The sequence below is a fragment of the Biomphalaria glabrata genome, chromosome 14 (genome assembly GCF_947242115.1).
Source record: "Biomphalaria glabrata chromosome 14, xgBioGlab47.1, whole genome shotgun sequence".
Classification (NCBI taxonomy): domain Eukaryota; kingdom Metazoa; phylum Mollusca; class Gastropoda; family Planorbidae; genus Biomphalaria; species Biomphalaria glabrata.
This window is the reverse complement of record NC_074724.1, coordinates 4,392,195-4,418,889: the sequence shown is the minus strand read 5'-3', so window position 1 is coordinate 4,418,889 and position 26,695 is coordinate 4,392,195. Positions and strand designations below refer to the sequence as shown.

At 36.1% G+C, this 26,695-nt stretch overlaps 1 protein-coding gene across 6 annotated transcripts; it reads right to left on the bottom strand.

Moving 5' to 3' along the window:
- Positions 1 to 26,243, bottom strand: LOC106060594 (uncharacterized). Of its 6 annotated transcripts, none has more exons than XM_056011027.1 (14): positions 25,697 to 26,243; positions 23,548 to 23,636; positions 21,992 to 22,318; positions 14,347 to 14,462; positions 13,000 to 13,183; positions 11,339 to 11,650; positions 8,860 to 8,978; positions 8,048 to 8,255; positions 6,610 to 6,780; positions 5,717 to 5,788; positions 4,260 to 4,526; positions 3,759 to 3,794; positions 2,552 to 2,632; positions 1 to 2,084 (listed from the first exon to the last, which is right to left on the bottom strand). In XM_056011027.1, exons 2-14 carry the CDS (start codon positions 23,612 to 23,614, stop codon positions 1,963 to 1,965), a joined length of 2,082 nt encoding a protein of 693 aa, XP_055867002.1. In that variant the 5' UTR covers positions 23,615 to 23,636; positions 25,697 to 26,243; the 3' UTR covers positions 1 to 1,962. The 6 variants fall into 6 exon arrangements, with proteins under 6 accessions (XP_055867002.1, XP_055867004.1, XP_055867006.1 ...); XM_056011029.1 differs by lacking the exon at positions 25,697 to 26,243 and adding an exon at positions 24,423 to 24,909; XM_056011031.1 differs by lacking the exon at positions 25,697 to 26,243 and adding an exon at positions 24,660 to 24,909.
- Positions 26,244 to 26,695: the final 452 nt, after the last annotated feature.

Genomic DNA, 26,695 nt, shown 5'->3' with positions numbered 1-26,695 from the left:
TGTAATTCTCTTGGAGTTTTATTCTTTTAAAGTCGATCTGAAAACAATAAATATAGATACAATTCAGAGACTGCAATTCAGATACAGGATTCTATAATATTATGGATGATCAAATAGACTAACCCATTCCTATGCTATAAACTAGCGACATCTAGGTCTCACGTTTTTGTAAGTCCTAACTCTGATTATAAATGCAACTGACGTCAATTATCTCCTTCAATAATTTCGTCCCCAAAACCTCTAGGCCTAGATCTATTACAAATGTAATAACTGACAGATCCAAAGACGCTTATATAAATTGTAAATGTAAGAAAATAATTTCTTTTTCTTCATATTTTTTTTGAATAAGTTCTTATGTAGAATGTTATAATGGCCTACACTTTCACCTGATCTGTTAATCTCACTGAAGCGTTGAGCTTTTCTTTTTATTCTTTTCTATATAGGAAACTTCAGAATTTACACAATTAATGAATCAATTTGGAAAGGACACCACCTAACATACAATGTGATTTTGGGATTACATAGCTAAATATTCATTAATTTTAAAATAGGCAACAGTAAGTTACCATGGGCAGAGCACTCTTTTTGTTTGCCAGTATAGTAGAAAAAATAATTCAGTGATGCCCAAAATACGGCCCGAGGGTCGACGTGGTTCTATCTAGCCCGCTGAAACGTCAGCACAAAATGTAGAAAATCCCCCCTTCATAAAAAAAAGGATAAAATATGTATCTTTTCCTACATTAGGGCCTTCACTGTTAACCTTTTACATTTGTTCGTTTATGAAATGGAAAAGTAGAATCTACCTGGAAAGTTAAACAGATTTGTACACTTTCGTGGAGCATGATAATAAGCCAACATATTTGATTTGTAAAGAAAGTGTAGCTGTTTAAAAAAAAAAGAGCAACATATGACATTATGAAACAAATTGGACTGCATTCTTGATTTGAGCCGCGAATAAAAGATGGTTAAACTAAGCCTATAGTTTGAAGGATTTATAAGAATATTTACTAAAAAGAAAAAAAAAATGAGCGTTTGGTAAAACTAGATACTATGTTTTTAAGTAAAGAAATGAAGTCACTTTCCGACGCGTAAAAAAAGATACACTTCCAATGTCTAATCATTAATGTAAGTTTCTAATCACATAGTTTCAGGTCGATTTCATTTCGTTTTTGTACCTTTTGGGTCATGTGGCCCGCGACACGAGCGTCGGAAATTAAAATGGCCCGCAAGTCGAATTAGGTTGGCCATCGCTGCTCTAGTCTAGAGCCTTCCTCTCACGTACAGTCTTTCAGCCTTCACATTCATTATTCCCGCCTTTTTTGTGACCTCACGTAGCTCACGCACTTTGATCTGAACTCATGATCATCTGAGCATGTGACGTCACATTCTTGCGACTAGCCTTGACCTTGTGTCCCGTTTACGTTTTTTAAGCGTGACAAAGTCTTCGGCACTTAGCCTAGCGATGCATCGTAGTGGACAGAATTGGAACGTTTAGTGACGTCACGGATAGTGGGCTTTTTGGATTTTTCATGTTAATTTTAATTAATTGGTGTTAGTACTGTTGGGACTTCGAGGTGACAACATGGTATTAATGACAGAGACTCAACTGTGGCCTTAACGTATTAAACTTCGTTTAAGTTATTTAACAGTCTGAACTTCGCTTGTTCTTGTGATAGTGTCGGTCTATTAAATCATACTGGCAATAAATACACCCATACAAGACATTCAGATATCTCCAGATAAATCTGTCGAAGTCAGACATGCAACTACAAGACAGAACTTTTAAAAACAGGCTTACAACAATTTCATAAATGCTGGTATATTACAAACTACCATCTCATAAAATGTGAAGAAAGCTAAACTTAAAAAGAAAAATAAGCCTTAAAATAATACATTTAAAGATGATCCAATACGAAATGTAATGCCCAGGCATTCTGGAAGTTTCGCACTTGATTCAAGACGTCAGAGGTGCTCAAAAAGAACAGAGTTGCGACCAGTTTCTGTTGGAATTTCAAAGCCGGTATAGAATGAGTTCTCAAAGCGAACTCCTCCCTGGTAGCTGTAGCTGGCTTTTCTGGCCTTCTCTGAAATATAAGAAGAATTGTTTCTCGAGTCCTAAGATTAATGAGTGCAGTATTTCTCTTGGCGCCGCTACGCCGTTCTAGCTGATATATACATCTAAGGTCAAACAAAATAATTAATTACCAATCGTAAATTAAATAATTTTGTTGTTGTTGTCAGTTACAATAAATAATTGTGCAAAATTTCAACTTGACCCGAGATAGGGTGTGTGGGAAATAATTTGTTCAGACGAACAGACAGACAGACAAACTGAGTGAGTTGTTATAAGCTTAGTAATAAAAACTTCTGCACTAAAAGAGATCTGATAATAAGTTCAACTGCCACACATTGAGATATTGCTTAACTTACAGTCCAACTTTTTGTTTTTATTAAGTTTGCAACAATTAAGCGTCCTTGACATTGTCTAGTTTAATGTGACAATCTCCAATAGCAACCAGTGTGTGTGTGCTCAAGCTTGCAATGCACTTACTTCGTTTGGTCTTGCAATAGACTGCCACAGCTATTACAGCAAAAGATATCGCCACCATTGCTCCAATACCAACGTATACAACTAGAACATAAGAAATACGTATTTAGCCTTTTACCATTTTCTTATTCACAATCAACATGGGTGGAAGAGATAACTCGGAAAAAGAATGGAAACTGGGCGGATATTTAGAAAATGAATTTTTCTTCAAGAGGAATAGGGGGCGGGATAACAAAGGCTTCAAGTTTTCATTTCTCTATTATTCTTTAGTTATTAAGAGACAAATGATGTCACTTACAAAAAGTCCATAGCTTTATATAGAAGGAAATAACTTTTTTTTATTTAAGAAAAAAAAAAGAAACTTTTTATTTTATTTTACTTGTTTTATACTACATTTTGTTGCTTTTCGTTGAAACTTTAATTGGAAATATCTACCTGAAAATTAAATTCTTTCAATGTAATGGCTTATTTCACTGTGACTAGGGTAACATTATAGTTGTCATTGCCAGTTTTAATTTTTAAATTATGGGCTTTTCGTCTGAAACTATTTTTAATTATAGGCTTATACTTTTAGCTATATGTATAAGTGTGGGCTTTTTGTCTTAACCTTTGTTTACCTAATGGTTGGAACTTTTAGCTATATGTGCAACTCCCTCTTCCTAACTGACGATACCAACGTTGATTTGACCCCTTTAAATTCAATTAATTTTTAGTTTTATAAACTTTAATATCTGTTATATAAAAAGAACATGCATTCTTCAATAATTATATACCTAATATAATATTTCCAGATGACATACAAAAGAATGTTATTGAAGTTTAATCCTAACAGTGACACAGGGTAGAGAAACACAAATGAGCAAAATCTATAATTCCAACGGAACGGGAACGTGAAAAATAATTACGGAGGGAAAGAGTTAAATAAGGGGTTTTAGTCTGAACATGCTTTTAATTCATGGGTTGTACTTTTAGCTACATGTTAAAATGTGGGCTTGTTTCTACATTTGTGCTTAAATTGTGTGTTTTTTTTTTTATATTAAAAGTGTTTACATTATGGACTTCGCTTCATTATGGCTCTGCTTTAAGATATAAATTAACAATATGGATCTCTATGATACAGATGTTTTAAAACTTTAATTATGTTTTTGTTTTTTTTAAAGATTGTTTGGCTCCTAAACATATGTTAAAAAAACGCATATTTTATACTCACATATCAGCCGCATTCTTGAGTCTTGATGAGAGTTACCTGTAGTATGAAGTGTTTCATTTAAAATAAAAAAAAACAACATAAGATTCATTTTAAAAAATATATCTCTTCAATCTGAGATTCAGCTGGTAAGCTATGCTTTTTTGAATATTATATTATAATGTTTGTATCCTTTTTTTAAAGTAAGTAAAATCAAATTTCTAAACTGTCTCGCTTTTATTTGGACCATGAAGTAATTTTCAGTAACCTTTTTATTTGGTAACAGTGATCATTCAATATAGCGTCCTTGGAATTGTGTTCTTCTTTTTACAAATCTTTTCCACTCTTCATTACATTTTCTTACTTCTATCTTCCCTTATACGTTTCTCCATATCGCTTACTTTTCTTTATCTATGTAACTAAATTTTATTTAATAAGCGATATAAAAATTAATTGAAAACGAATTGAAGAAGAAATAACTGTGTATCACCAATGCAGATAATGTAAATTCAAATGGCTACTGACATGTGTACTGTACTGCCAGAGAGGCGTTTCTATTGTGATCCGTTGCTGACATTACGCACTCAAAGTACTTTGATTCCTGGCAATGTTCATTGTTGAGTCTCCATTGCTTGGAGAAGTCGTCGCTTGCCCAGGTAATGGCTGCATCTCGTCGGACTAGTTCCACGTTCTGACCTTCAATCCCTTCAATGTCACACTCTATAATCCACCCAGTGCCGGAATTAGTTTCATTTGGGTTTGCCTCGGAGACCTTTCTAACTGTTGGTGGATCTTGTGAAAAAAAAAATAGAATGGCGAACTGTGATTGAGAGACATTGGTAGATAAAAATAAAAACTAACCAAAAAAAAATTTAATGTAGTCAAAAAGATTTAAAAAAATTTTTTTTGCCCTTTTTTTTTTATTTATCATAGACATATACAGATGACCCTTGATAGTCTGACACTCCATATAGCTCCTCCTTCGTTGTCGAAGATGAACACATTTTTCATTTTCTATGAACTGCAAGATAACTAAAGTCAAATCCTTTCAAATCCTTTCAATAGCCGCCACATACATGCATGGTATGTTTAAGTTTGGTCTACTGCAGATATGCCGCGCTTCTTCCCTCAGCTTTTTGTTGGTTCTACGCTCTCTCATGCTGGCCACTCTACTTGCCTCTTATCTTGAGACTCCGACACTCACAGCATCACGCCACGAGGAGCGATCGAGAGCTAGTGTTTCCCAGGCGTGAATGTCAAAACCACATTCATGAGGGAGCTCTTAAGGCTGTCCTTGGGACGCTTGTGTTGACCCGAACTGACCTGCAACGTCACAACCTGTGGGCAGTTTAGACCGTCGTACAGACCTGTGACGTGGCAACGAGCTATTGGTCAAAACTACCCACAGGTTGTGACGTTGCAGGTCAGTGTTCAGGTCTTCTGTAACGATTGGTCTCGGTTGACCCCACTCCCCCGAGAGCGCTTTCATGTACACAGCTCCCTATAAAGAGGTCACTTGATAATTCGACACTATCAGTAATCCGACGTGGCACAGAAACAAATTCATGTAATTAATGTAGCACGTAGCACGTCTATTTTTAGAACGTAGGTAAGCTTATATTTTAATTAAGTAAAATATGTGTATGCTAGACTCATATGTTTTCTGTATGTTACAACACATAGATCCATACATTCTATCTAGACTCAGCTTAAAGAGAGTATTTAATTACATAGAATTTTGTTGGCATTTGCAGTTCAATTCTCTCAGGTTTAGCTAACCGTTGATTATCCGACGTTTTCGTTTATCCGACCCCGCCCGCTCCCGTCCCGTAACTGTCGGATTATAAAGAGTCAACTGTATAAACAGATAATGGTTGATTGCTGATTAGATAAAGATGATTTTACAACATGAGACATCTACACAAAACACTATAAATTTAGGCGACAATAGAATTGTACAATGATAACAATGTCACACCTACATGCTATGATTGGGTTGAATATTTGATGGATTCCAGAAGAACGTTTTGACGCGGACAGCTGACAACGAAATGCTGTAAGTGAAAAACAGATTTAAAAAACAACAACTTTTTCACAAATTATTAAATTAAAACATGAACACATAATTATATTCACTTATATTCACGCAAGACACATGTTAACCATTCTTTGACACTTCTTGACGCTACAAAGCTATGAACTGAATCCGTCGGTCTGTCTGGGTATTATAATAATAAACACACTTATATTCACAAAAACCCACGTCCATTTTTTTACTAAAAAAATGTAATCTTAATGGTACATTTTTCACACCATGTGATCAATGACAATATTGAGCACATCTGTTCAGATACCAAAGCTTTATCGCTCAGCCATTATGCCAGCACTACTACTGTGAATTATGTTCAACCCTAATAGGTTTGATGATTGACGTATATGATAGGTATGATGAAATGCGTAAATAAGAGGTGAATGAATGACGTATATAATAGGTTTGATGAATGATGTGTATAAGAGGTTGGTGAATGGCGTATATATGATGTTGATGAATGACGTCAATTACAGGTTGATGAATGACGTGTATATAAGAGGTTGATGAATGGCGTATATATGATGTTGATGAATGACGTCAATTATAGGTTGATGAATGGCGTATATAAGTGGTTGATGAATGGCGTATATATGATGTTGATGAATGACGTCAATTACAGGTTGATGAATGGCTTATATAAGTGGTTGATGAATTCGGCAGGTGGGCCACAAGCCCTACAAGTAAGTGACGATACGAGCTAGAAACAAATGCTCCAAACAGAGACCCAACAGTCTCTGTACGTTTCTATAAACATAGACTAGTTTTGTACGAGGACTGTGTTACCCATAGAATAGACAGCAGTGTAGTTCAATAGAGTCTCAGCGAGGAGTTGCTGGTTTCTTTCTTCAAACCAAGAGACAATGTCGTCTTTAAGGTTGCTGCTGCAGATACAGTGTACAGTCGCGCCTCTCTCCACTCTTGCTGGACAGTCTTTCAGATGCAGACTTGGGACATCTGCCAAGACAAACATAATTTACTTGAATAATCTATATGAATAATTCACTTGAACAAGCTAAATGAACAATTTACTTGAACAATCTATATGAACAATTTACAGGGACAGCCTATATGAACAATTTACAGGGACAGCCTATATGAACAATTTACAGGGACAGTCTATATGAACAATTTACTTGAACAATCTATCTGAACTATTTACTTTAACAATCTGTATGAACAAAGGTGGGGATCATATGAAAGATGCCTTAGATCAGGGGTTCTCAGCCGGTGGGTAGCGACCCCCTTGGGGTCTAAGACCATCAAAAATATGGATTGTTTTTGTCTATTCTTCTTTTGCTGTGTGTGTGGGGAAAAGGGGGGGGGTCGCGGCCGAGTGGGGGATTTTAAAAAGGGGTCGCCGAGCTTAAAAGGTTGAGAACCGCTGCCTTAGATGATACAAATAAAACAAGTATATTCTAAGAAATATATATAATTTCATAACGACGATTATGTGCCATGTTAAGGGCTTATTTCACGCAGTCTATGTGCCATTGGTAAAGCACAGAAGAATTTAAAATTCATCTACCATGATCTACTTCACGGACATCCTAACCTTGCTGGAAAAACAACAAGACTTCTAAGTTTAACTTGTAGATTTGACTTTTAGTTTTAACTTTTGGATTGACCTGTACATTAATGTAAATTCATGTTTCCTTTGGTATACCAGCCTTTCTCGTCTGATGTAGATTCTAATCAAGACCACTGTTGTTGTTTTTTTTATATTTTTTTATATTTCCTGTTGTTCTTCGTATTGAATCTCTGTTACTGGAAAAGTACGAAATCCAGTTCTTTAAGGAATACATGGCGTCAAAGTATTGTATAACTAAATATTTTTCTTATTACGGACATCTCTTCAAAGGGAAGATAATTACGTCCTATGCGTTTCATGTGTCAATCTAGTCATACATGTTAATCAGTGAGGTTAACTCTGCTAAGTTTTCCTGGCTGATTCATTTAACCCATTCAATGCTCTAATGGCACTAGGTAAGAAGGAGCATTTGTGCCATATTATGTGTCTTTTTAAGTATTTGCTTTGATTTGTATTTCTCTCTTAGCTTATTAAAATTTCTATATAATCAATCTTCCATCTTGCCTGATGTAGATCTGGCCAATGTCTAGGCAAAGCAGGAAATGGAGAAGGTGTCCTACATGCTTAGAAAGTACCTATATATTCACTTTTGAGGGACTGTCTGTAGTGTGGGCAGGGTTTATCAGCTCTTACCTATATACATGTGTAGTTTCACCGATCCCTCCTCTGTGTCAGAGTTTAATCCCGAGACGTTAGCGTACATCGACACGCTGACCTGCACACGGTCAGAGGTCAGATCGACCCAGGATATGTTTACGCTACACGACATGTTGTGGTAAATAGGGTCACTTGAGGTCAACACGTGACTGTAAGTTATGTCCCCAAAGTGTGTTTTCAAGTTCTGAAAAATACATGGAGAATGTATACAAGTGTTAGTCACATCTTTAGTCACAATAGGTCTAAGAGCTATACCTCCAGCGTTCTTACAAGAGTCTAAAGTTTGTTGTATCTATAGCAACTGAATAAAGTGAAAGTAAGGCCGACCACGCATAACATATGGTCTCTCCTATTTAGCTGACCTTATATCAGTGAAAATCATTCTAACAAGCAATATTTTAAATGTAATTAAATTGGTTATAGATAGGCTTTTAGACTAACCTGAATTCGAACTCGAGGTCTTATAAGACCTCCTCAGCACCACCCCCCTTCCAAGCTAACACGTAACCACTGTGCAAGGAAGCTGCTTATATTTTTTAAATGTTTTTCTTATTTGTTATTTTTAAATTCTTACAAAATTTACTAAAAATTAAACTAGTTTCTCAAAAGTCAATCTATTTAACTCTTTCTCTCCGTAATTATTTACCACATTCTTGTGGAATCAATGCTGGTATCGTCAGTTATGAGAGAAAGAGTTAACAAGGATCTATTTCTTTCTGGATTGACAGCAGATCAAAAAGTGAACAACAACAAAGCGACTTTTTATTCCTAAATGTTTGTCTACTTACGTGTTTGTTGAGCGTCGTAAATTGACATTTGAACAGCGGATAAACATAGGATAGGTGACAAATTAGATTGACACCGTAATTCTTATTTTCTTGGTAACACTGAACAGATCTGGGTTTTTCTAAAACAAAAAGTTAGTTTAAACAAAGTCATTACGATTAATCGAAATATTTTGTTTTTGAATCATTTGATACAAGCTGACCCGCGTCGCTGCATACGTGCGAGCGGGGGGGGGGGGATGAGAGAAGGGTCAGATAGTTGCGTGCGTGAGTGGTGTTTCGCATGGTTGGGCGAAGTAGATAATAATATATACAGAGAGGATTACTTGTTCTCCAGACCCCATTTGTTTTTTTCTGAGCCGCGCTCTCTGTCGCCGCGAAGGTGGTAACTCTAGTCCGACTTGCAGAAATAAAAGATTTATCTTTCCATGACTTTTTCAGTGAGGGCTAGAGTCGGCGTGCGTGCGTCATGTCCCGCATGGTTGGGCGACGTAGAGAATTATATATAAGGATATTCATTCTGTAAATTCAGACCCTATTAATATCGCATTTATTGCCATGCTCCATACGAAAGTACAATAACATTTTTGAGCTCAGGTGTCAGGTTTAAAAATACCAAGCAATCTAAAGTTGTAAAGAATAGTTGGCTCATATGCTTTCTTGTCTATTTGTCGATCAAACACAAATTATACAATTGACCTGATTGACATTTGGGACTAGATCTATATTAATCGCTTCAATTAATCATCATCATCAAGCTCCTTTTGAGTGAGGGCTTTGGGGGCTTAAATTCTCACATTTCCATAAGGATCAATAAAGCAGACTTGGTCTTAGGGGGTGGTAGGGTTTCAGCTAGGGGTTGCAAATAGCTTATTGCTTTTAATGGTCTTAATATGTCTACCGCAATGCAGGCCAATCGCTGAGCATGTTGTCATATTCTAGATCTGAACGATAGATAGTTAGTAGTAAGGAATTAAGCGCATTAAAAAAATGCCTTAATTAGATAACAACCTGTTACAGTATCTTCCGTAAATTAAAATATTACTGCTCTCATATTGTATGTCCAGAGAATTTCTCTGTCTCGATAAATGTAATGTTTTTGTTCGAGTTTGTTTTATTATAACAAAAGTTTCAAACTTTGCAAATATGTACAAGAAATTTATGTTACTGCTTATAGTTTCTAATGTTTAAAAAAATTACGTAATTTTAACATTAATCGAAAAGAAGCAAAGAAAAGTAAGATCATTAAGTTTGTGTGGAGGCGAGACCAATCGTTAGAGCTAGCATCAACACTGACCTACGACGTCAGCATCGTCATCAAACTCCCTTTGCAAAAGCCCGGGACAGAAACCCTGCTGTCTTGCGTAGTGCATAAATGTCATCATACAGGTCTAGAATTTTGCCCAGACCTGTCGAGACGGAGATCAGCAAGTTTGGGGCAGTCAAACAGAATATGAGGCACGCTTTCCACTTCTTCCCCGCAGCGCGGGCACAGTGAATCGAAATTTGGCCATAGCCATGAGAAATATGAGCCAACAGGACAGTGGCCTGTCCTGCACTGTGCTATAATAGCTTGCTCAGGCCTGGACATCCTCCACCACGAGGAAATGCGGTCAGGGCGCCTCATGCGCTCCCAGACTCCACGGGCTTTTTGGGACTTGTTCCAGCACTGAAACCACTTTTCCATTTCTGTTTTTTGAACTATAGCCAGAGCATGATGAAAACTTACAGCCTGTTCAGTGGGTGGAATTTGCCCTCCCAGTTGGACCAAGGAGTCTACAATAGTGTTGCCAGTCACACCTATGTGACTCGGTACCCACTGCATTATTACACTGCATTATTATTATTATTATTTATGTTATGTGAAGCCTTTTATTAATCGGAATCTCTTTAAAATGTTCTACTTGCCCAGTCTTCATATTTTTTACTCTTTAAAAAAGTCACTGATTGTTTAATTCCAGAGCAGAGCACATGATTACATGACGTCATAATTAATATTTCCCACCCCAATGACGTCACAAGTGCAAGAGTACGTTTAGCCGGGACCAATCGTTGTAGAAAGCCTGAACACACGACCCATGACGTGCCTTTGGTTTAAACTGGCCACAGGTTGTGACGTTGCTGGTCAGTGCTCAGGTCTTCTATAACGATTAGTAATTGACTAATCGGTATTTTTTTTTATTGATTCGTGTCTTGTCTATGCCAATGGATAATTGTTCAAAGTTTCAACTTGATCAGAAAATTGGTGTGGGAGAAATAACGTGTACAAAGATTTTGTCAGACAGAGTTGGTATAAGCTTTGTACAAAGAAATTGAGATTCAATGGACAGGAATAATACTCTAACATTAATTAAAATAAATTTGCAGGTCTTCAAATGTGGCTAGGGACTTTCCCCAAAAGCCAATACCTAGGGCCGCCACAGTCTTACATCTGGCAATAAATATATCGCAATATAGATCTTTAAAATGCATTGCTACCTACCGAAGATTAAGCAGCTGGTCTGATCGCCTTTCATTCTTCCAAAATATTTTAGCTTCCAAGTTCCAGAAATGGGTAAGCGTCCAAGTCTTGATGCGTTAAATATAGTAATATGGATATTTGTTTTCCCACGAGTTATATTGTTAGTTGGAAGTAAAGAAATGGAATTATTTGGCTCGCATTGATCAGACTTGTGACAACGAAATACAAGGGTGTCCTCTTTGTAGATGTCAACCGGGATTTTGCTGTCCAAATTTATGTCTATATGACTAGTGCCGCCTTCAACGGTGGGGCTACATGATATTGACGTCTTCTCTAAATGAGTTAGATAACATAGTATACATAAAATATAGATAACATAGTATGAATAAAATATAGACTTTCCTGGATTTGCGTTTAAAAATATGCACGAATCAATAAACTTCTTATATAACTACAATTCACAAGCAAAAAGTATGCTTTTGCGTGTCGGGGTGGGAGCATAGGTGGCCACCATAAACCACTGATGGTCAGATAGCTTAACTGGAGTAACAAAATGGGTTGTTCCAATCCAAGTCAAGGAAGTTGAAAAAATGGAGGAAGGGCTCTATACAAAGAGAAGGAGAGAGATAGAGAGAAAGAAGGGAGGAGAGTGGAGAGAGTGACGTTCCAACGTAGCAGATACTAGAATTCACGGGTTAAAAAGTATGTAAGTGGGATCATAAAAGGAAGGGGGGTCGTTAGCTGTCAAAATAAACAATACATAGCCAGGGAACAAATCAAGCCGTTGTGTAAGGCTGAATAATTTGAATCATTTTCATTATTTCTTAACACGGTGATGCACAAACTAAGGCCAGCGGGGCATATCCAGCACTGGGCGCTACTGTCTACCGACAGTGCATCGTAATAAAGTCGCAGAGGCTTGGTTCCGTTTGGACTCTGGAATTTATGTCGTTGAAACAGCTTATATTGGAAATGTATACAACTATCCATCTGAAAAAGTTTTGGGATAACTTCCTGAAAAGTATATTGACCACTACTATTATTGATTATAATTCTATTTCCGAATCCCTTTCACGATCGTAGAGCGGATTATGTAAAGATCATTTATTTATTTGGCCTACGATTAAAGAGAGTGTCATATAAACAGAACAACGAGAAGCCGCCTTTCCTCCCCCCCCCCCACACACACACAGGTTAGTCATGTATCCATTACAGTTAACGGTCTGCGAAAAATCCTAAAGTAATTCAAAAAAAAAAAAAATAACGTAGTCTTCGCCTGAACACACCTCGATTGGGAAGTCAAGTGTTTACCCCTCAGCCACCAGTTAATTCTGAAAATAATGGTGAGTTAATATATTTCAAAGGTGTTGGTAATGTTTGTTTTTGTTTTGTTTAAAAAAAAAATACTTTAAAAAAAACACTGAATTGAGTGAACGGAAAACACCGCCCAATTGCTGCCCTATCACTCAATATTGCTTGGTTTATATTCTTTTTTTCTATACAATTAAGAAAGTTGATTAACTAATTGTTGTTTTTTTAAATTGATTTTCGGATTGCCATAAAATTTCAACTTGATCCGAGAATGAGAATAGGGAGAAGTGTTAAAATAATCCACCCATACAGACAGACAGACAGACAGACAAAGTGAGTTAATGTAACTTTCATAAATGAGTGGAAGTCACCTAAATTAAATACGTAAGATGCGTTTCTCCCGAATAGTCTGTCGCCAGCTGTGCCCGTTAAGTTTGGATAGACGCCAACTTCTAGTATCAGTTCTCTGGTACGAGCTGTAGGCAGGTCAATGACAGCAGAACAATAACGTGACGTTATTTCATGGTGAACCTTGACCTTCAAACGTTCAGTATTCTGTAGTGACAGCAAATAAAAGTGTAAGAAAGTATAGTTATTTGTCCCAATGTGGAACTCGCTGTTGAGTCTAATGTTTGTGTTTACGTTTAAAACTTCCTTGTTGGTCATCTGTTTCGTTATTCGTTCACACTAAGAACTAACTTTCATAAATGTTCATATATTGTATGATTGAATCTTAAGTCTTATAATTTTTTTATTTCTTTTCTACTTAAACCATGGAACTTCACTGATATGGAACAAATCATGCAATTATAGCTTTCATAAAAGTTAGGCGAAGCCATAAAAAGCAAGGCTCTAGGAGAGTCCGGCGTGGAGAATACGAAAGCATTGTCAAACTAAACATGTTAAAACAAAATTGGAGATTTTTATCTGTAAACTAAATTATTTCAAGGACTCGTAATTGAATCCCCCTTTTTACAGACTAAACTTAAAAAGGGCTACAATTTTTAGCGTCATTTTGTCATAGAATGCATTAGGCTAAATTTAAAATGTATATAATTGTGTTTACCTAGCTTGTTGTACTTATTTGAAAAATATAAGTTTTGCCACTGTTACAGATCGAAGCGGTAATGTACTTCTATCATATTGATATATGTTGTGCTACAAACACATGAGCTTAAAACATTTGATTATGTAGCAGTGGCGTAGCTATGAATTTGTGGGTCCCGAGGGCCTTGACCTCCTTAGAGGCCCCTGCATTTTAATATACAAAATCACGACATGAGATAGTGGCGTAATATTTAATGCAAAAAACAATTTTGGACACACATTTGGGGACCCTATCTAGTGGGGACCCGGTGAGATTTTCAAATTTGGACCCACCCTTCCCCCAACCATAGCTACGCCACTTGTCCGTAGTGCTAACCTTTTAGTGCGAAAAAATTATAAGATAGCTTAAACAAAGACATTGCTTATGAAAACTTCCTTTATTTTGTACACCGTATACACCAAATACAATAGTTAAAGTTGTTTCCGCCATGTTATCAAAATCTCTAATAATTAATGCGTGCACTTTTTAAGCGATTTAGAATCAAATTTGAAATCAAAGAGAAGATAACTGTGGATAACCTTTTAGCATGGACACTGTAAATTTTAGGGTAAAATAAAAGATAAGAGAGAATTAGGTTGATAGTGATTTAAAAAGGTTTATACCAACGTACCATGGTATCTAGCTTAAAATGACATAAAGCTTCTGGGATAGTCCCGCTTGTGTTGCAGTTGACATTCATCTTGTCATTAAGAAATTGATATTGGCAATCGACGGTGTCAGCAATCTCTAGAAAACACATATTATAGTCCCAAAGATAAGCAAAGTAGTCATTCAGATTAGACAAAGTAGCAAACGTTAAGTTCACCTTTCAGACCAGGGCAGATGATGGAAAGGTCATATGTTTCTGTCGCGTACGGTTAACGAGGGTGTCATATGGCCAGCACAACGACCAACCGCCTTTACTTACCCCAACTAATATCAGACCTGGGTGGACTTAGACGCGACCAAGGATCCCAAAGTTAAAAATCCAAGTCTTCACTAGGATTCGAATCCGGGACCTCGATTCCGAAGCCAACTGCTTTACCACTCAGCCAGCGAGGCTCTTCAGAAAAGACTAACTGCGCGAAACATTGTCCTATTTTGTATGAAGGCACGGTAATTAGTTTCGTTCACGCATGACGACGGCAATAAATCTTTTTCTGTGGCTCAGGGTGAACGAGGGTGTCAAGTGGCCAGTACAATGACCAACCGCCTTTATTTTCATCAACTCAGAGGCGCCCAAAGATCCCGAAGTTTTTATTACGACTCTACCACCGCCACTCATTGATCAGGGGACATGAAAAGGACCAAGATACCTGTATGTAGTCGCTGAATGAACTCTTTATGTTTGTGTCTGTTGTATTTATGTATATGTTTCTGTTGTGTTGTCTTTATATGAGAAATGAGTCCTTGTAATCACAACAAATTTCGGTGCAGAACAGTAATGCAGTCTTAGTCTTAGTCTTAATATATATATATATATTTTGTTGTTCTCTTCCGCGGTGTTGAGTACTTGAAATAGAAACAAATCCAAATGAGGTAACACCGAACTCAATGCAGGACATAAACACCGACGAAAGGTCAATAATCGATAATTGGAGTGTTAAATAATAAACACTTTTAATACTTAAGAAGGGATCCATCGAATGTCTTTTAGTAAAACCGTATATCTACTAGGGGTTATTCCTAATGTTCTACACGAAGCGTCTTGTTGATAGCGTAACTTAGAGCGTTCTTGTTTTTTAAAGATGTCACGTCACTCGTCACTAAGTAAAACTATATATATATATATCATTGGCGGCCTTAAGGGGTGGCAAGTGGGGCAATCGCCCCATGCCTCGAATCTGAGGGGGGCCCCGCGATCGGAGATTTTATAGTCACAAACCTGATCACTACACATTTTCCTAATAAAATCAGATTGGACGTTGATGTTTACATACACAATAAACTCTTTAGTTTGGCTTCTTCCGCCTATTTGTTTTATAAGCTACTGTGCATAGACATAGTGCGGCCATGGGAGTATTTTTTTTAACTTGAAAAAAAAATCTTTTATGCAGAACAATTACAGTATATAATGCACTTCAGCGGCCAATAGTAGGATAACAGTACTTACGTAATGTTCTATGTTTTGTAACAAAAATAAGGCCCACAGTGCTAGAGCCGGACATACTGAATTGTTATTGATACAGCGTTCGACACTGATTAGCCCGTTAGCATGATGTGGTACGCATATATAGTCTACCCTTACGGCTCAGGGTCCCGCGCAAGACACTCGCCTTGGCCCCGCGCACAGCTAAGACCACACCTAATATATATATATATATATTTATATATATACATACATACATACTGCTTATTTTTTAATTTGTATATATTATCTATTTCAGATTACAATACAAAGTGACGACACTTATATATTTCACTAAAAATGCAAGGCGTCCAAGCGCTGTTCAATAAAGTCAAACAGTCAGCGTTTCTCAAAGTGCGGGACGCGACCCCTATGTCCACTCAAGGGGGTCATGAACTTCTGACAAAAAGGTAGGGGTGTGAACCAGTCATTTTATTTTCATTGGGCCATAACAAAAGTTGTATTTCTTTGAACATATTTAAATTTTAAAGTTAAAATATTTAGAAGGCTTTTATCCACACACTCTGTCCGTCTGGTAAACATTTTATCTATCACTTCCCATTCTCGGATCAAGTATAAACTTTGCAAAAATTATTTATTGTTTCTAACAAAATACAAATCAATTAAAAAAACAACACTTAGTTGACTAAATAGTGGATTTTTTAATATTATTTTTTTTTATTCCGAAAAGGAAAATAAATAGTATAGTATTGAGATATATGGATGTGAATGTGAATTTCTTCCCATTAAAAAAAAAAACATGTTTGGTTTAAAGTTGTTTTTTTATATTTTACTTATTCATTTTTTAAAATACATTCTTAAAATCCGAATGACCCCACCCTAGTAGCTTATAGAGATGCCACTGGCCCCCGGTTTGCTTAAAGGCGTGAACGAAATTTCGTACGCCAAGGCGAGCGCCACAGTTAAAGTTTGAGTTAGGTTGTGATTGAGGTTGTCATTTAGGTTGTCATTGATGCGCTGTACTTCATGTATTGTGTACTAATTGTCACAACACAGGGGCATAGCCCATTTGCCGGAACGAGTTTTTGTTTTTTCATTTTATTGGAGGCGCTGTGGCTGAGCGATAGAGCGATTTACTTTCAAACCGGGGTCGCGGGTTCGAATTCTGGTGAAAACCGTTTTTTTTTTAAATTCCGGGATCTTTGGGCGCCTCTGAGTCCACCCAACTCTAATGGGTTCCTGACATTAGTTGGGGAGAGTAAAGGCGGTTGGTCATTGTGATGGCCACAGGACCCCCCTCGTTAAACGTGGGCCACAGAAACAGATGACCTTTAAAATATGTGCCCTATAGATGGCAAGGTCTGAAACTTTTTGTTAATTCTATTTTTGTGTGTGTTTATTTTACATGTTAAGGATGCTACTTCAGATTTATATTCTTGCCAAAACCTTCCGCAGGACGACGGACGATGGCAGCGGGCAGGGTTCCAATCCTTGACCATCAAAACTACCGAAGTAATAGTCCAGAGCGCATACCACACAACCAGGCAGCCATAAGAAAGTACAAAGTATTCACACTTATGACCACTGAATAGTAGGGGCCACTGGTCAGCCACCAGCCCACGTAATTCCAACATTGTTCCTGTTCATTTGGTTGTCCATTGTTTTCTATTGTAGTCACGTGAAAGTCCTCACCCATCACTCACGAGTCCTTGAACCTGGGATTATTTTGAAAGTCAATGTTTAGTTATTACAGAAGTTTCAAATTCTGCGTTGGGTTTTAGTGGACGCTGTTGTCTTATTTTAATTTCTTACATTGTGCTAAGTTTTTTTTTTTGAAATTTTATTATGGATAAACCAAATTAATCAGCCATTACAAATTTGCAAACCAAAATGAGATCTACTCTTATATTTTAAACTTTAATGTGGTTATAGCTATATGCATATTATTCTTTAACAGAATAAAATTGTGTATTTGAAACAAACGTGTTAACCAGTTAGTTAGATCTGTGCTCCACGGGCAAAGCTTCTCAGTCTCACGTAGCTCTCGAAGGCAAACGGTCATTACAGGAGACGATTAAGACAATAGGGAATCAAAACAGAGCTCCAGTTCTCAAAGAGCCATTTTTTTATGGAGGACACCTGCACAGTGGTGCAGCTAAGAAATATGGGTGAGTTTTCCAGGGGTGCTTAGCCTTTGGCCTCGATTTTAACCCCAGCGTCTTGGGATCAAAAAACTTAGATTCTACCTCTGTTTGAATCTCTCCAACATAGATATATGTTCAGACAAGAAGACGGATGGAAGTTTCCATTGACATAAAAGAGTTCCAAGAGTCTAAGCGAGGCCATGCGTTACAGAAGGCCTAAACACTGACATGCAACGTCACAACCTGTGGGCTGTCTAGACCAATAGCTCCTTGCCACGTCGTACAGACATGTGACGTGGCAATAATCTATTGGTAGGCCTATAAACTTCCCACAGGTTGTGACGTTACAGATCAGTTACAGATCTATAATGAACGGTCTCGGTCTAAGACTCATTATTAGGACAATGACCAAGAAGATCTGTTAATATCTTTACTAATTTTTGGAAACTGTGTAGATATTGCTGTGAATATGTTTATCTTCCCATTACATACGTATTTTTGATGTTTTGCTCATTTTCTCTTTATGAAGCGCATCTTGTATGTACTTCAGTCTAAGTGTACACTTGTTGACCCAATTGTTCATCTATTTTATAGGCATATTTAAGTGTTTTATCTAAATGTTCAAATATTTATCTAAATGTTCAAATATTTATCTAAAATGTTCAAATATTTATCTAAAATGTTCAAATATTTATCTAAATGTTCAAATATTTATCTAAATGTTCAAATATTTATCTGAATGTTCAAATATTTATCTAAATGTTCAAATATTTATCTAAATGTTCAAATATTTATCTAAATGTTCAAATATTTATCTAAATGTTCAAATATTTATCTGAATGTTTAAATATTTATCTGAATGTTCTTTTGACTTATCTTAATGTTTATTTGTTTTATATGAATGTTCATTTAATTTGTCTGAATGTTTATTTGTTTTATATGAATGTTCATTTAATTTGTCTGAATGTTTATTTGTTTTATATGAATGTTCATTTAATTTGTCTGAATGTTTATTTGTTTTATATGAATGTTCATTTAATTTGTCTGAATGTTTATATGTTTTATGCTATTTTTTTTTCTGAAACTTCAAATGATTAATATGGATATTTATTTTTTTATCTGAATGTTCATGTTTTATCCTAATGTTCATTTGATTAATCTGAATACTCATTTGATTCATCTGAATACTCATTTGATTGATTTGAATAATCATTTTATCTATCTAAATGTTAATTTGATTTATTTGAATCTTCATTTGATTTATCTGAATGTTCATATGATTTATCTGAATTTTCACTTATTTTGTCTGAATGTTCACATGTTGTATCTGAAAGCTCAAGAATTTTTTACCTAAACGTTTATGTTCCTATGATGATCTGTTTTTATGTACATGTGTCATGCAAATATCTTTACTTTGAAGCTACGGCTACAGCTGAAAGTATCACCAATAATCTTATCATACGGTTATTTATCACAGTAGATCGTTGTCTTATAATTAATTTAAGATGGTAAAATGTTAAATTCATGAAACAGTATTTTTAAATTTAAAATGTAGATAGCTTTCTTAGCTATTTTAGTCTTGATAGGTGTCTGAGTGCGGTTTGCCTTGTACCTATAACCTTACTAGCAGCATGTAGAATTTTATAAAGTTTATTCTTCAATGTTCAGATTGACATAGTAGGCAGTGATAATGAAACTTAAAGCACTGCAGATGTGGAAAGAGTTTTATTCTTCATTTTGTTTTTTAGAGAAAGAATATACAAGTATTTCTTTCTTTCTCTTTATAAGCTTTTTCAGTCTCTTCGTCCTCAACAAAATAACAGAATGTAAAGTTTATATAAATGTATACAAAGACCAAGCTTATCATCAATTAACGAAGCTTTGTAATGATCAAATCTATTTATGCAACTCAACAAGTCCAGTCTTTTTTCCATTGCTATAAGCTAGAGAAGAAACCATAACATTTACGGTAAAACGGTACAACATTGTGTAATTGTAGTCAAATTTTAACGTTATCTTGGGGAAAGCTGTATATAAATGTTTTAAAACGGGTATGTATAAAAAAATATTTAAAACAAAAATATTTTATATGAACTTTATCGCAGAAATATCAATTTAAATGTTATGAAATGGCAACAGTGAGAATATCAGTTTAATTCTAGGCCGAGGTAAGAAGACATCTGCCTAATTGTTAGTTCCAGGGTTAAACAAATTTAACTCTTTCTCTCCGGAATTATTTTCCTTATTTTAAAAGAATTATTCACTTTTCTCATTTGTATTCTCACTATCCTATTATGATTAAACTTCAATAACTTTTTTGTTTGTTTATCAGAAAATGATATATTTGTATTCAATTATAGTGAAATGTATGCTCTTTTTACACAACACAAATTAAAGTTTATCAATCCAAAAATCAATTTGGTTTAATGATGTCAAATCAACGTTGGCATCGTCAATTAGGAGAGAAAGAGTTAAAAGTCAAACTTTCGGTATCCCTGTGTGTGTGGGGGGGGGGAGTTTGATTGTTTTTTTCTTATTTAGAATTCAACAATTTCAACGTTGCCCTTGTGACCGAGAAAAAATATTGTAATGACACTCTCCAGGCTCTCTACAAACACTGACACTGCCAACTCAAAGAACTTGAAAAGTCAGGGCTCCAAAAAGAAAATAACTCTTTAATTTCTAATAAATCATAGCCAACGCTGTTCGATTGGCAGCACAAAGCATGGACTGTGCAAATGCTTCTTCACGTGCTTAACCTTGCTGTTGTGTTAACTCCATACTGCTGTAGCAAACTCTGCTGACAGCTTCATCTCGTTCTTGACCTCTGCTGGACTCAGCTGATCAGGTCCGACTTCATATTGGGCACGTTGTACCGGACTGGAGCTTGAATCGTGAAGTGAACGGGACACTAGGCTCTGACACCTTTTGCTCTTTATACCGCGGGCCGCATAAAACGCTCTGACTGGCCATGAACTGCCCGTGGGATGTAGTTTGCCTGTCATGTGCTAGGCTTCAAGAGATAGAGAAAGAGAGAGTAAAAGAGAGAGAAAGAGAGAGACAATGAGACAAAAAGAGAGAAAGAAAGAGAGAAAAAAGGAGAAAAGAGAGAAAGAAAGAGAGAAAAAAGGAGAAAAGATAGAAAGAGAGAGAAAGAGAATGTAAGAAAGTGAGAAGAAAGAGAGAAAAAAGATAAAGAGAGAGAGAGAAAGGGAGAGAGAGAGAGAAAGAGAGAAAGAGAGAAAAAAAGGAAAGAGTGTGTATATGTATTTACTAGATAACCTTATCTTAAATAACAACACATGAGCATTAAGGATTACATAAGAATTATACAATCTTCTCACAAGTCACCAGGCCTACGCCTCAAAGGGAAGCTATTTACAATAACATCTTGTCATCTTCGTACAGCTTCTAACAATGTTAAATGGCACTTTTAGTTATTGATCATAGAGTGCCTGATATTGGTAAATTAAGACCCTAGGCAGGATTTTACTACCGATCAGTGCCCTCTCCACTCTCAAGTTAATATAAATGCTTTTAATATAAATATGTATATCTAAAAGCTTATCAGACGTGTGAAGAAGGAACTATTCGTTATAAGTCCATTTAACTTCCATTTTTTTACTATTTAAAATGCATACAAATATGAAACACATTTTAGTTTTTTTAATTGGAGGCCCTCTGTTAGGACCAGGGCATAAACAGCTGCATATTGATAGACAGTGGCGTCACCAGGCAGGTGCGAGGGGTGAGGTCCGCACCTTGTGACAACCACCAGGGGGGTGACACCCAAGTGGAAAAGGATTGAACTCAGGAAATAAACAGACATCTTAGATGAAAAATAGGGATTAGCTGTATACCCAAACATACCTATATATTTTAATTTACTTTATTTTTTTTTTTGGTATACCGGAGCCCTGAGCCTACCGCACCGGGTGACACCCATCCTAGTGACACCACAGTGTTAGACTATCAAAAATCAGGCACTTGTGAGATGACAAATAGTAAATCTACACTAGATCTGTAGTTAAATATTTACTCACCATACACAATACAGTTGGCGTCTAACTGTTTATTATGACTTCCAACTTGTGCCAGGGTCCAAACTCCAGACGTTGGGTTAGCCCCTTTTCTAGTTGCTCTGTGGATCTGGATAACTAATGTTATTAATCCATCTTTGTCTTTGTCTTTCGATTGTGATAAACGTACATTTGGTCCAAAAGGTTGAAATAATTCACAGTGCTTTTGATTGGACATACAGATGAGGACGTCTCGGCCATCTTTTTTTACTTTCACTGTCGTGACGTCATACCATTTCAGGGTGACGTAACCTTGGCCCCCTTCCTTAGCCGACGAACACGTGAAAGAGTCTGTGGAATAAAATAGTTCGAACATCTAAGGGAGGATAAAGCATGTACCCTTTGATGCTGAAGTAAACATTATATGTAATGTCTAAATGAGACTGTTCTATAATAATAATAATAATAATAATAGTAATAATATTAATAATAATAATAATAATAATAGTCCTTTAAAGTCCTGCCCACGACCACATTATTATAAGCATGGGCATCTCGGATGCTGACTGCAGATCTCGAGAAGGGGATCCTAGCAATGGAACTGAGATGCTACAGAAAGATCCTAGCAATGGAACTAAGGTGCTACAGAAAGATCCTAGGAGTCACTTACAAAGCCAGCATCACGATTGAAGAGATAAGAAACAGGATTAATACAGCAATGACCTGCTAACCACTGTCAAAAAAACGCCCCGTAAACTCTAACTATACGGTCTCATTACAAGGTCCTCTGGGCTCGGAAAGACCTTCCTTCGGGGAACAGTACCAGGAAGAAGAAGAAGAGGAAGAAAGAGAAAGCGATGGAACACACCATCAAAGAATGTACAGGCCTTTCAGTCAATGAAATTCTATCCAAGCAAAGGACAGAGAAGAATCGAAAAAGATGGATGACAGATCCTTGTGTGGTACCCCCAACAGTCCAACAGACTAAGGATATAGATAGATGAATTTGAAATAATAAGAAGGTTTAATAAAGTAAAGTGCCTGGCCCATGGTTAGTGAGGGGTGTCATGTGGCCAGCACAACGATCAACCGCCTTTATTTGATCCATTAAAAACAAAAACTAATATGACAGTCCACATTCATTGTACACATTTTTCTCTCAGTTCATATACTTAGGGAGGCGCGGTGGCTGAACGGTAAAGTGCTTGGCTTCCGAACCGGAGGTCTAGGGTTCGAATCCTGGTGAAGATTAGGATTTTTACTTTCGGGATCTTTGGGCAACTCTGAGTCCACCCAGCTGACCCGACATTAGTTGGGGAAAAGTAAAGGCGGTTGGTCGTTGTGCTGGCCACATGACAACCACGTTAATCCGTATAGACCACGATGTCTGAATGGGAAATTTACTTCTTTTTTTTTTTACTAATATACTTTGTTTCCGGAAGGAAACTCTGTTCCCAGTTCCGCTTTGGCTAGTACGGACAAAAAACATAGCTGCTGGTGCCAAGCTATTAGAATATTTAACAAGAAATTAATTCACCAAAACAAGGCTTATAATTAATATCAAAGAAGTTATTTCTTACGTAAATCAATGGCCCCTGTAGAAGTAACAGCAGATAGTAGACTGATCATGAAGATCGTATAATCCATTTTCTTGTTCAGAAAATTCTGACTAAAAAAAAGATTGGATTAAATAATGTAAATGTCCAAATGTAAGAAACACTTTGAGAGTTTATCTATTGTACTTATACCATAGCCATAGCAAGTCTCGAAACTCCGAAATTCTAAATTTCAGTCTTCAATGAGATTCAAATTCGAGGCTTCCGAGGCCAAGTGGTTTAACATTCAGCAACCACGGCCCTAAGACTGAAAGTTATTATCTTCAAAAAGTGTTGTTTTTTTTATATGCTCTAAACATAAAACCAGAAGACATCAGGGTTCTCCTATTCACATCAACAGAAACATATTTTAGCACAAAAGTTGTAATCATAAGTTGTTTCTATTCACATTAACAGAGACATCAATATATATATATATCTATTAGCGCAATAGGTTCTGATTGATTCACTGACTGATATATCATCCATTCTTCCCTTTGCTGTGACGAAAAAATAAAATTACTTTTCTTGTGCCCATAAAAAATAAGCACCTTTTACGATCGAAACCACAGCGGTTAAATTTACCGATTACGAGTCTTTATTCGAAATTTGAACCTTTTTTTTTTTTTTTTTTTTTGAAAGAAGACATACTACAAAATTATCACTTCCTATTCGCTCCAACTTTAGACCTAATTTTAATTCTAAACATTTCGATGTAGACAAGTAGTCTTTGGTATCCGAAGTACTATTGTGTTACAACTACCTTCTGTTAAAATGAACTTCTGTAATTTATAATAAAAGACTATCTGTAGATGAGCATGTATTAGAGATCTGAAACTAAAACTCCAACACATTCTTACCGGAGAATCTAGATCTAACTATGTTATTTTATTCGTTTTGTTTTTTTTATACTTCAGTTTTAAGTTACTTTAGTTTTTGTGCAAATTTTCCTCTAATTAATCAATACTCGGTTATCTCAGTTGGTAGAGAGAGCATCATGCTCATAGACATAAATAATTATAGACTGGCCGATAAAAGAGTTTTAGGAAACTAAAATTTGTGACTTGCAAGAGTTTTATAAAACGAAAATTTGTTACTTGCAATTTTGTGTACTTTATTATACAGCATTTATGTGCAGTGTAGTTTTGCTTAATCTCTAAGACTGAAGATCATGCAACTTTTCAGAATTCGGAAATCCGACAACAATAGATATACATGTTTTCAAGTTTTACATGAAGTTATTTCCTTTTTCCAGTCTATATTTATGTATGTCTATGATCATGCTTTAAACATTAAGCTAAATATATATATTAAAGTTTTTCGTGAAATTGAATGAACACTTGATTAGAACACTGATGGTGTTTGAAGCATTGGTAAACAGTGTTTGGGAGGGGGTAACATTATAAAGGGCCGTGCAATTAGATTTAATAGAAATAAAAATCAAGTGTTTTGAGGAGAGGGAAGGGGGCGGGGTGAAAGAAGGTAGGGCAGAGAAAAGTGATCTAGAGTTAACAGGTCGGAAGCGAGTGTGTTTAGGAGGGCGATGTACACTAGTGGACGAGAAAAGGGGTGGGGTTGAAATGTGGGCAGTTTTATTGAAAGTGCAAAAAAAATAAAGATACAGCCGGAGAATTATGTGAGAATATGTAGGATTTAATTGGCCTCAAAGTATCATAGAGCCTGTGAAATATCTCAAATAAGATCAGTAAATCCAAAGAATAATCAGATAGTGTAAATAAGACTAGACCCTATTTGTTCAGGAGGAGAGTTGTGGAGTGTGTTGGGAGGGGGGGGGAAACAGAAGTGATACTCCAATTTACGGGCTGGTTCAATTCAACGTACTAGATACTAGAATTAGCTGTTCAAGGGAATGAATTTGAGAGTGTTTCACTAGATATCATCACATTACCATAAGTAAGAAAAATGGGAGGGGTCCATGGCAAAATAAACAATATATAGCCTGGGAACAAATCAAGGGGCCTAGCCTGTAGGTAATGCTAGTCTAATATCAAGTTTGTACCGGTACCTATACACATCACCACTTAGACATCATTTTACATAGTGTGGGCTGTTCCAACATATAAAACAAATGGCCTCCCTATTCTAATACGTCCATTAAAAAACTCTAACTTACCCGACATATAAATGTGTATCCAGACTTGCGGCATCATTTCAATTGTTCATCATTGGAGATTTATATATAAGATAGAAGTTTTTTTTGTTGTTTTTTTTTATATATGTAAAATGTATGAACTTTAGGAAGCCTTAATAAGCAATGTATCTAAATAGGTAAATTATACTTATGCACTTATTATCGCTGCAAAATAAAAATGTATATAAGTTTTCCCGTTTGCATTGTACTGTTATTAAAATAGAAATTCACTTATAAATTTATTTTTTTTTAAATTGGCAACTAACTAGCGGTAATAAAAAGGATTTTTCGAAGATCAACTGAGACTTCTTGAATATGATTACAATTACTGCTCAATTCTTGTTTGCTTTAGGTGGCAACAGTGAAGTGTCCTTGACATTACTTAGTTCAACGTCAAAATCTCCCCCAATTTTTTTTTTTACTCTTAAATAATCCATTTCGTTAATTATTTAATTCCATTGCACTCATGTAATGTTCTTAAACGAACATTAAAAGAGAAAAAAAAAACATATTTGACACTAAAGTTATATCTGTCGTTTTTTTTTCTTCAATGTCAGTTCAATATCAGTTTGTCAAAGTTAAAATTGATGTTAAGTAGTTTGGGATGAGGTCATCTAGTCAAACCGGAAATATCCTGTTCAAATTTCAAGGGTGTTCGCGAAATCAGTATCACATGGGCGTCAGGGTACTCGATAATTTATATTCAGAAACACTGTTAAGTGGAATAGTTAAAACCTAGAACAATTCTCAACATAGACTCTAGTCTAGTTCGTTACGGTAATTGATATATAATGAATGTCTCCTTTCATACCTTGCGATGTATGGGGCTGATGATGTTAAGGTCATCTGTTTTTTATGGCCAACGATTAACAAGCAAGGTATCACGTGGCCAGAACAACGACCAACCTCCATTAATTTCCCAAACTAAAGTCAAATATCTATTAGAGTTGGGTGGACTTAGGAGCGCCCTTAAAAATCACG

Excerpts from the sequence above, each read along its gene's own strand:
- LOC106060594 (XM_056011027.1), bottom strand. The coding sequence starts at position 23,614 with ATGGATTATACGATCTTCATGATCAGTCTACTATCTGCTGTTACTTCT. Across the intron at positions 22,319-23,547 it reads TACAGGGGCCATTGATTTAC|ACTCTTTCACGTGTTCGTCG; the intron begins GTAAGAAATAAC and ends TTTATTCCACAG. Across the intron at positions 8,256-8,859 it reads TTACGACGCTCAACAAACAC|AACTTGAAAACACACTTTGG; the intron begins GTAAGTAGACAA and ends TGTATTTTTCAG.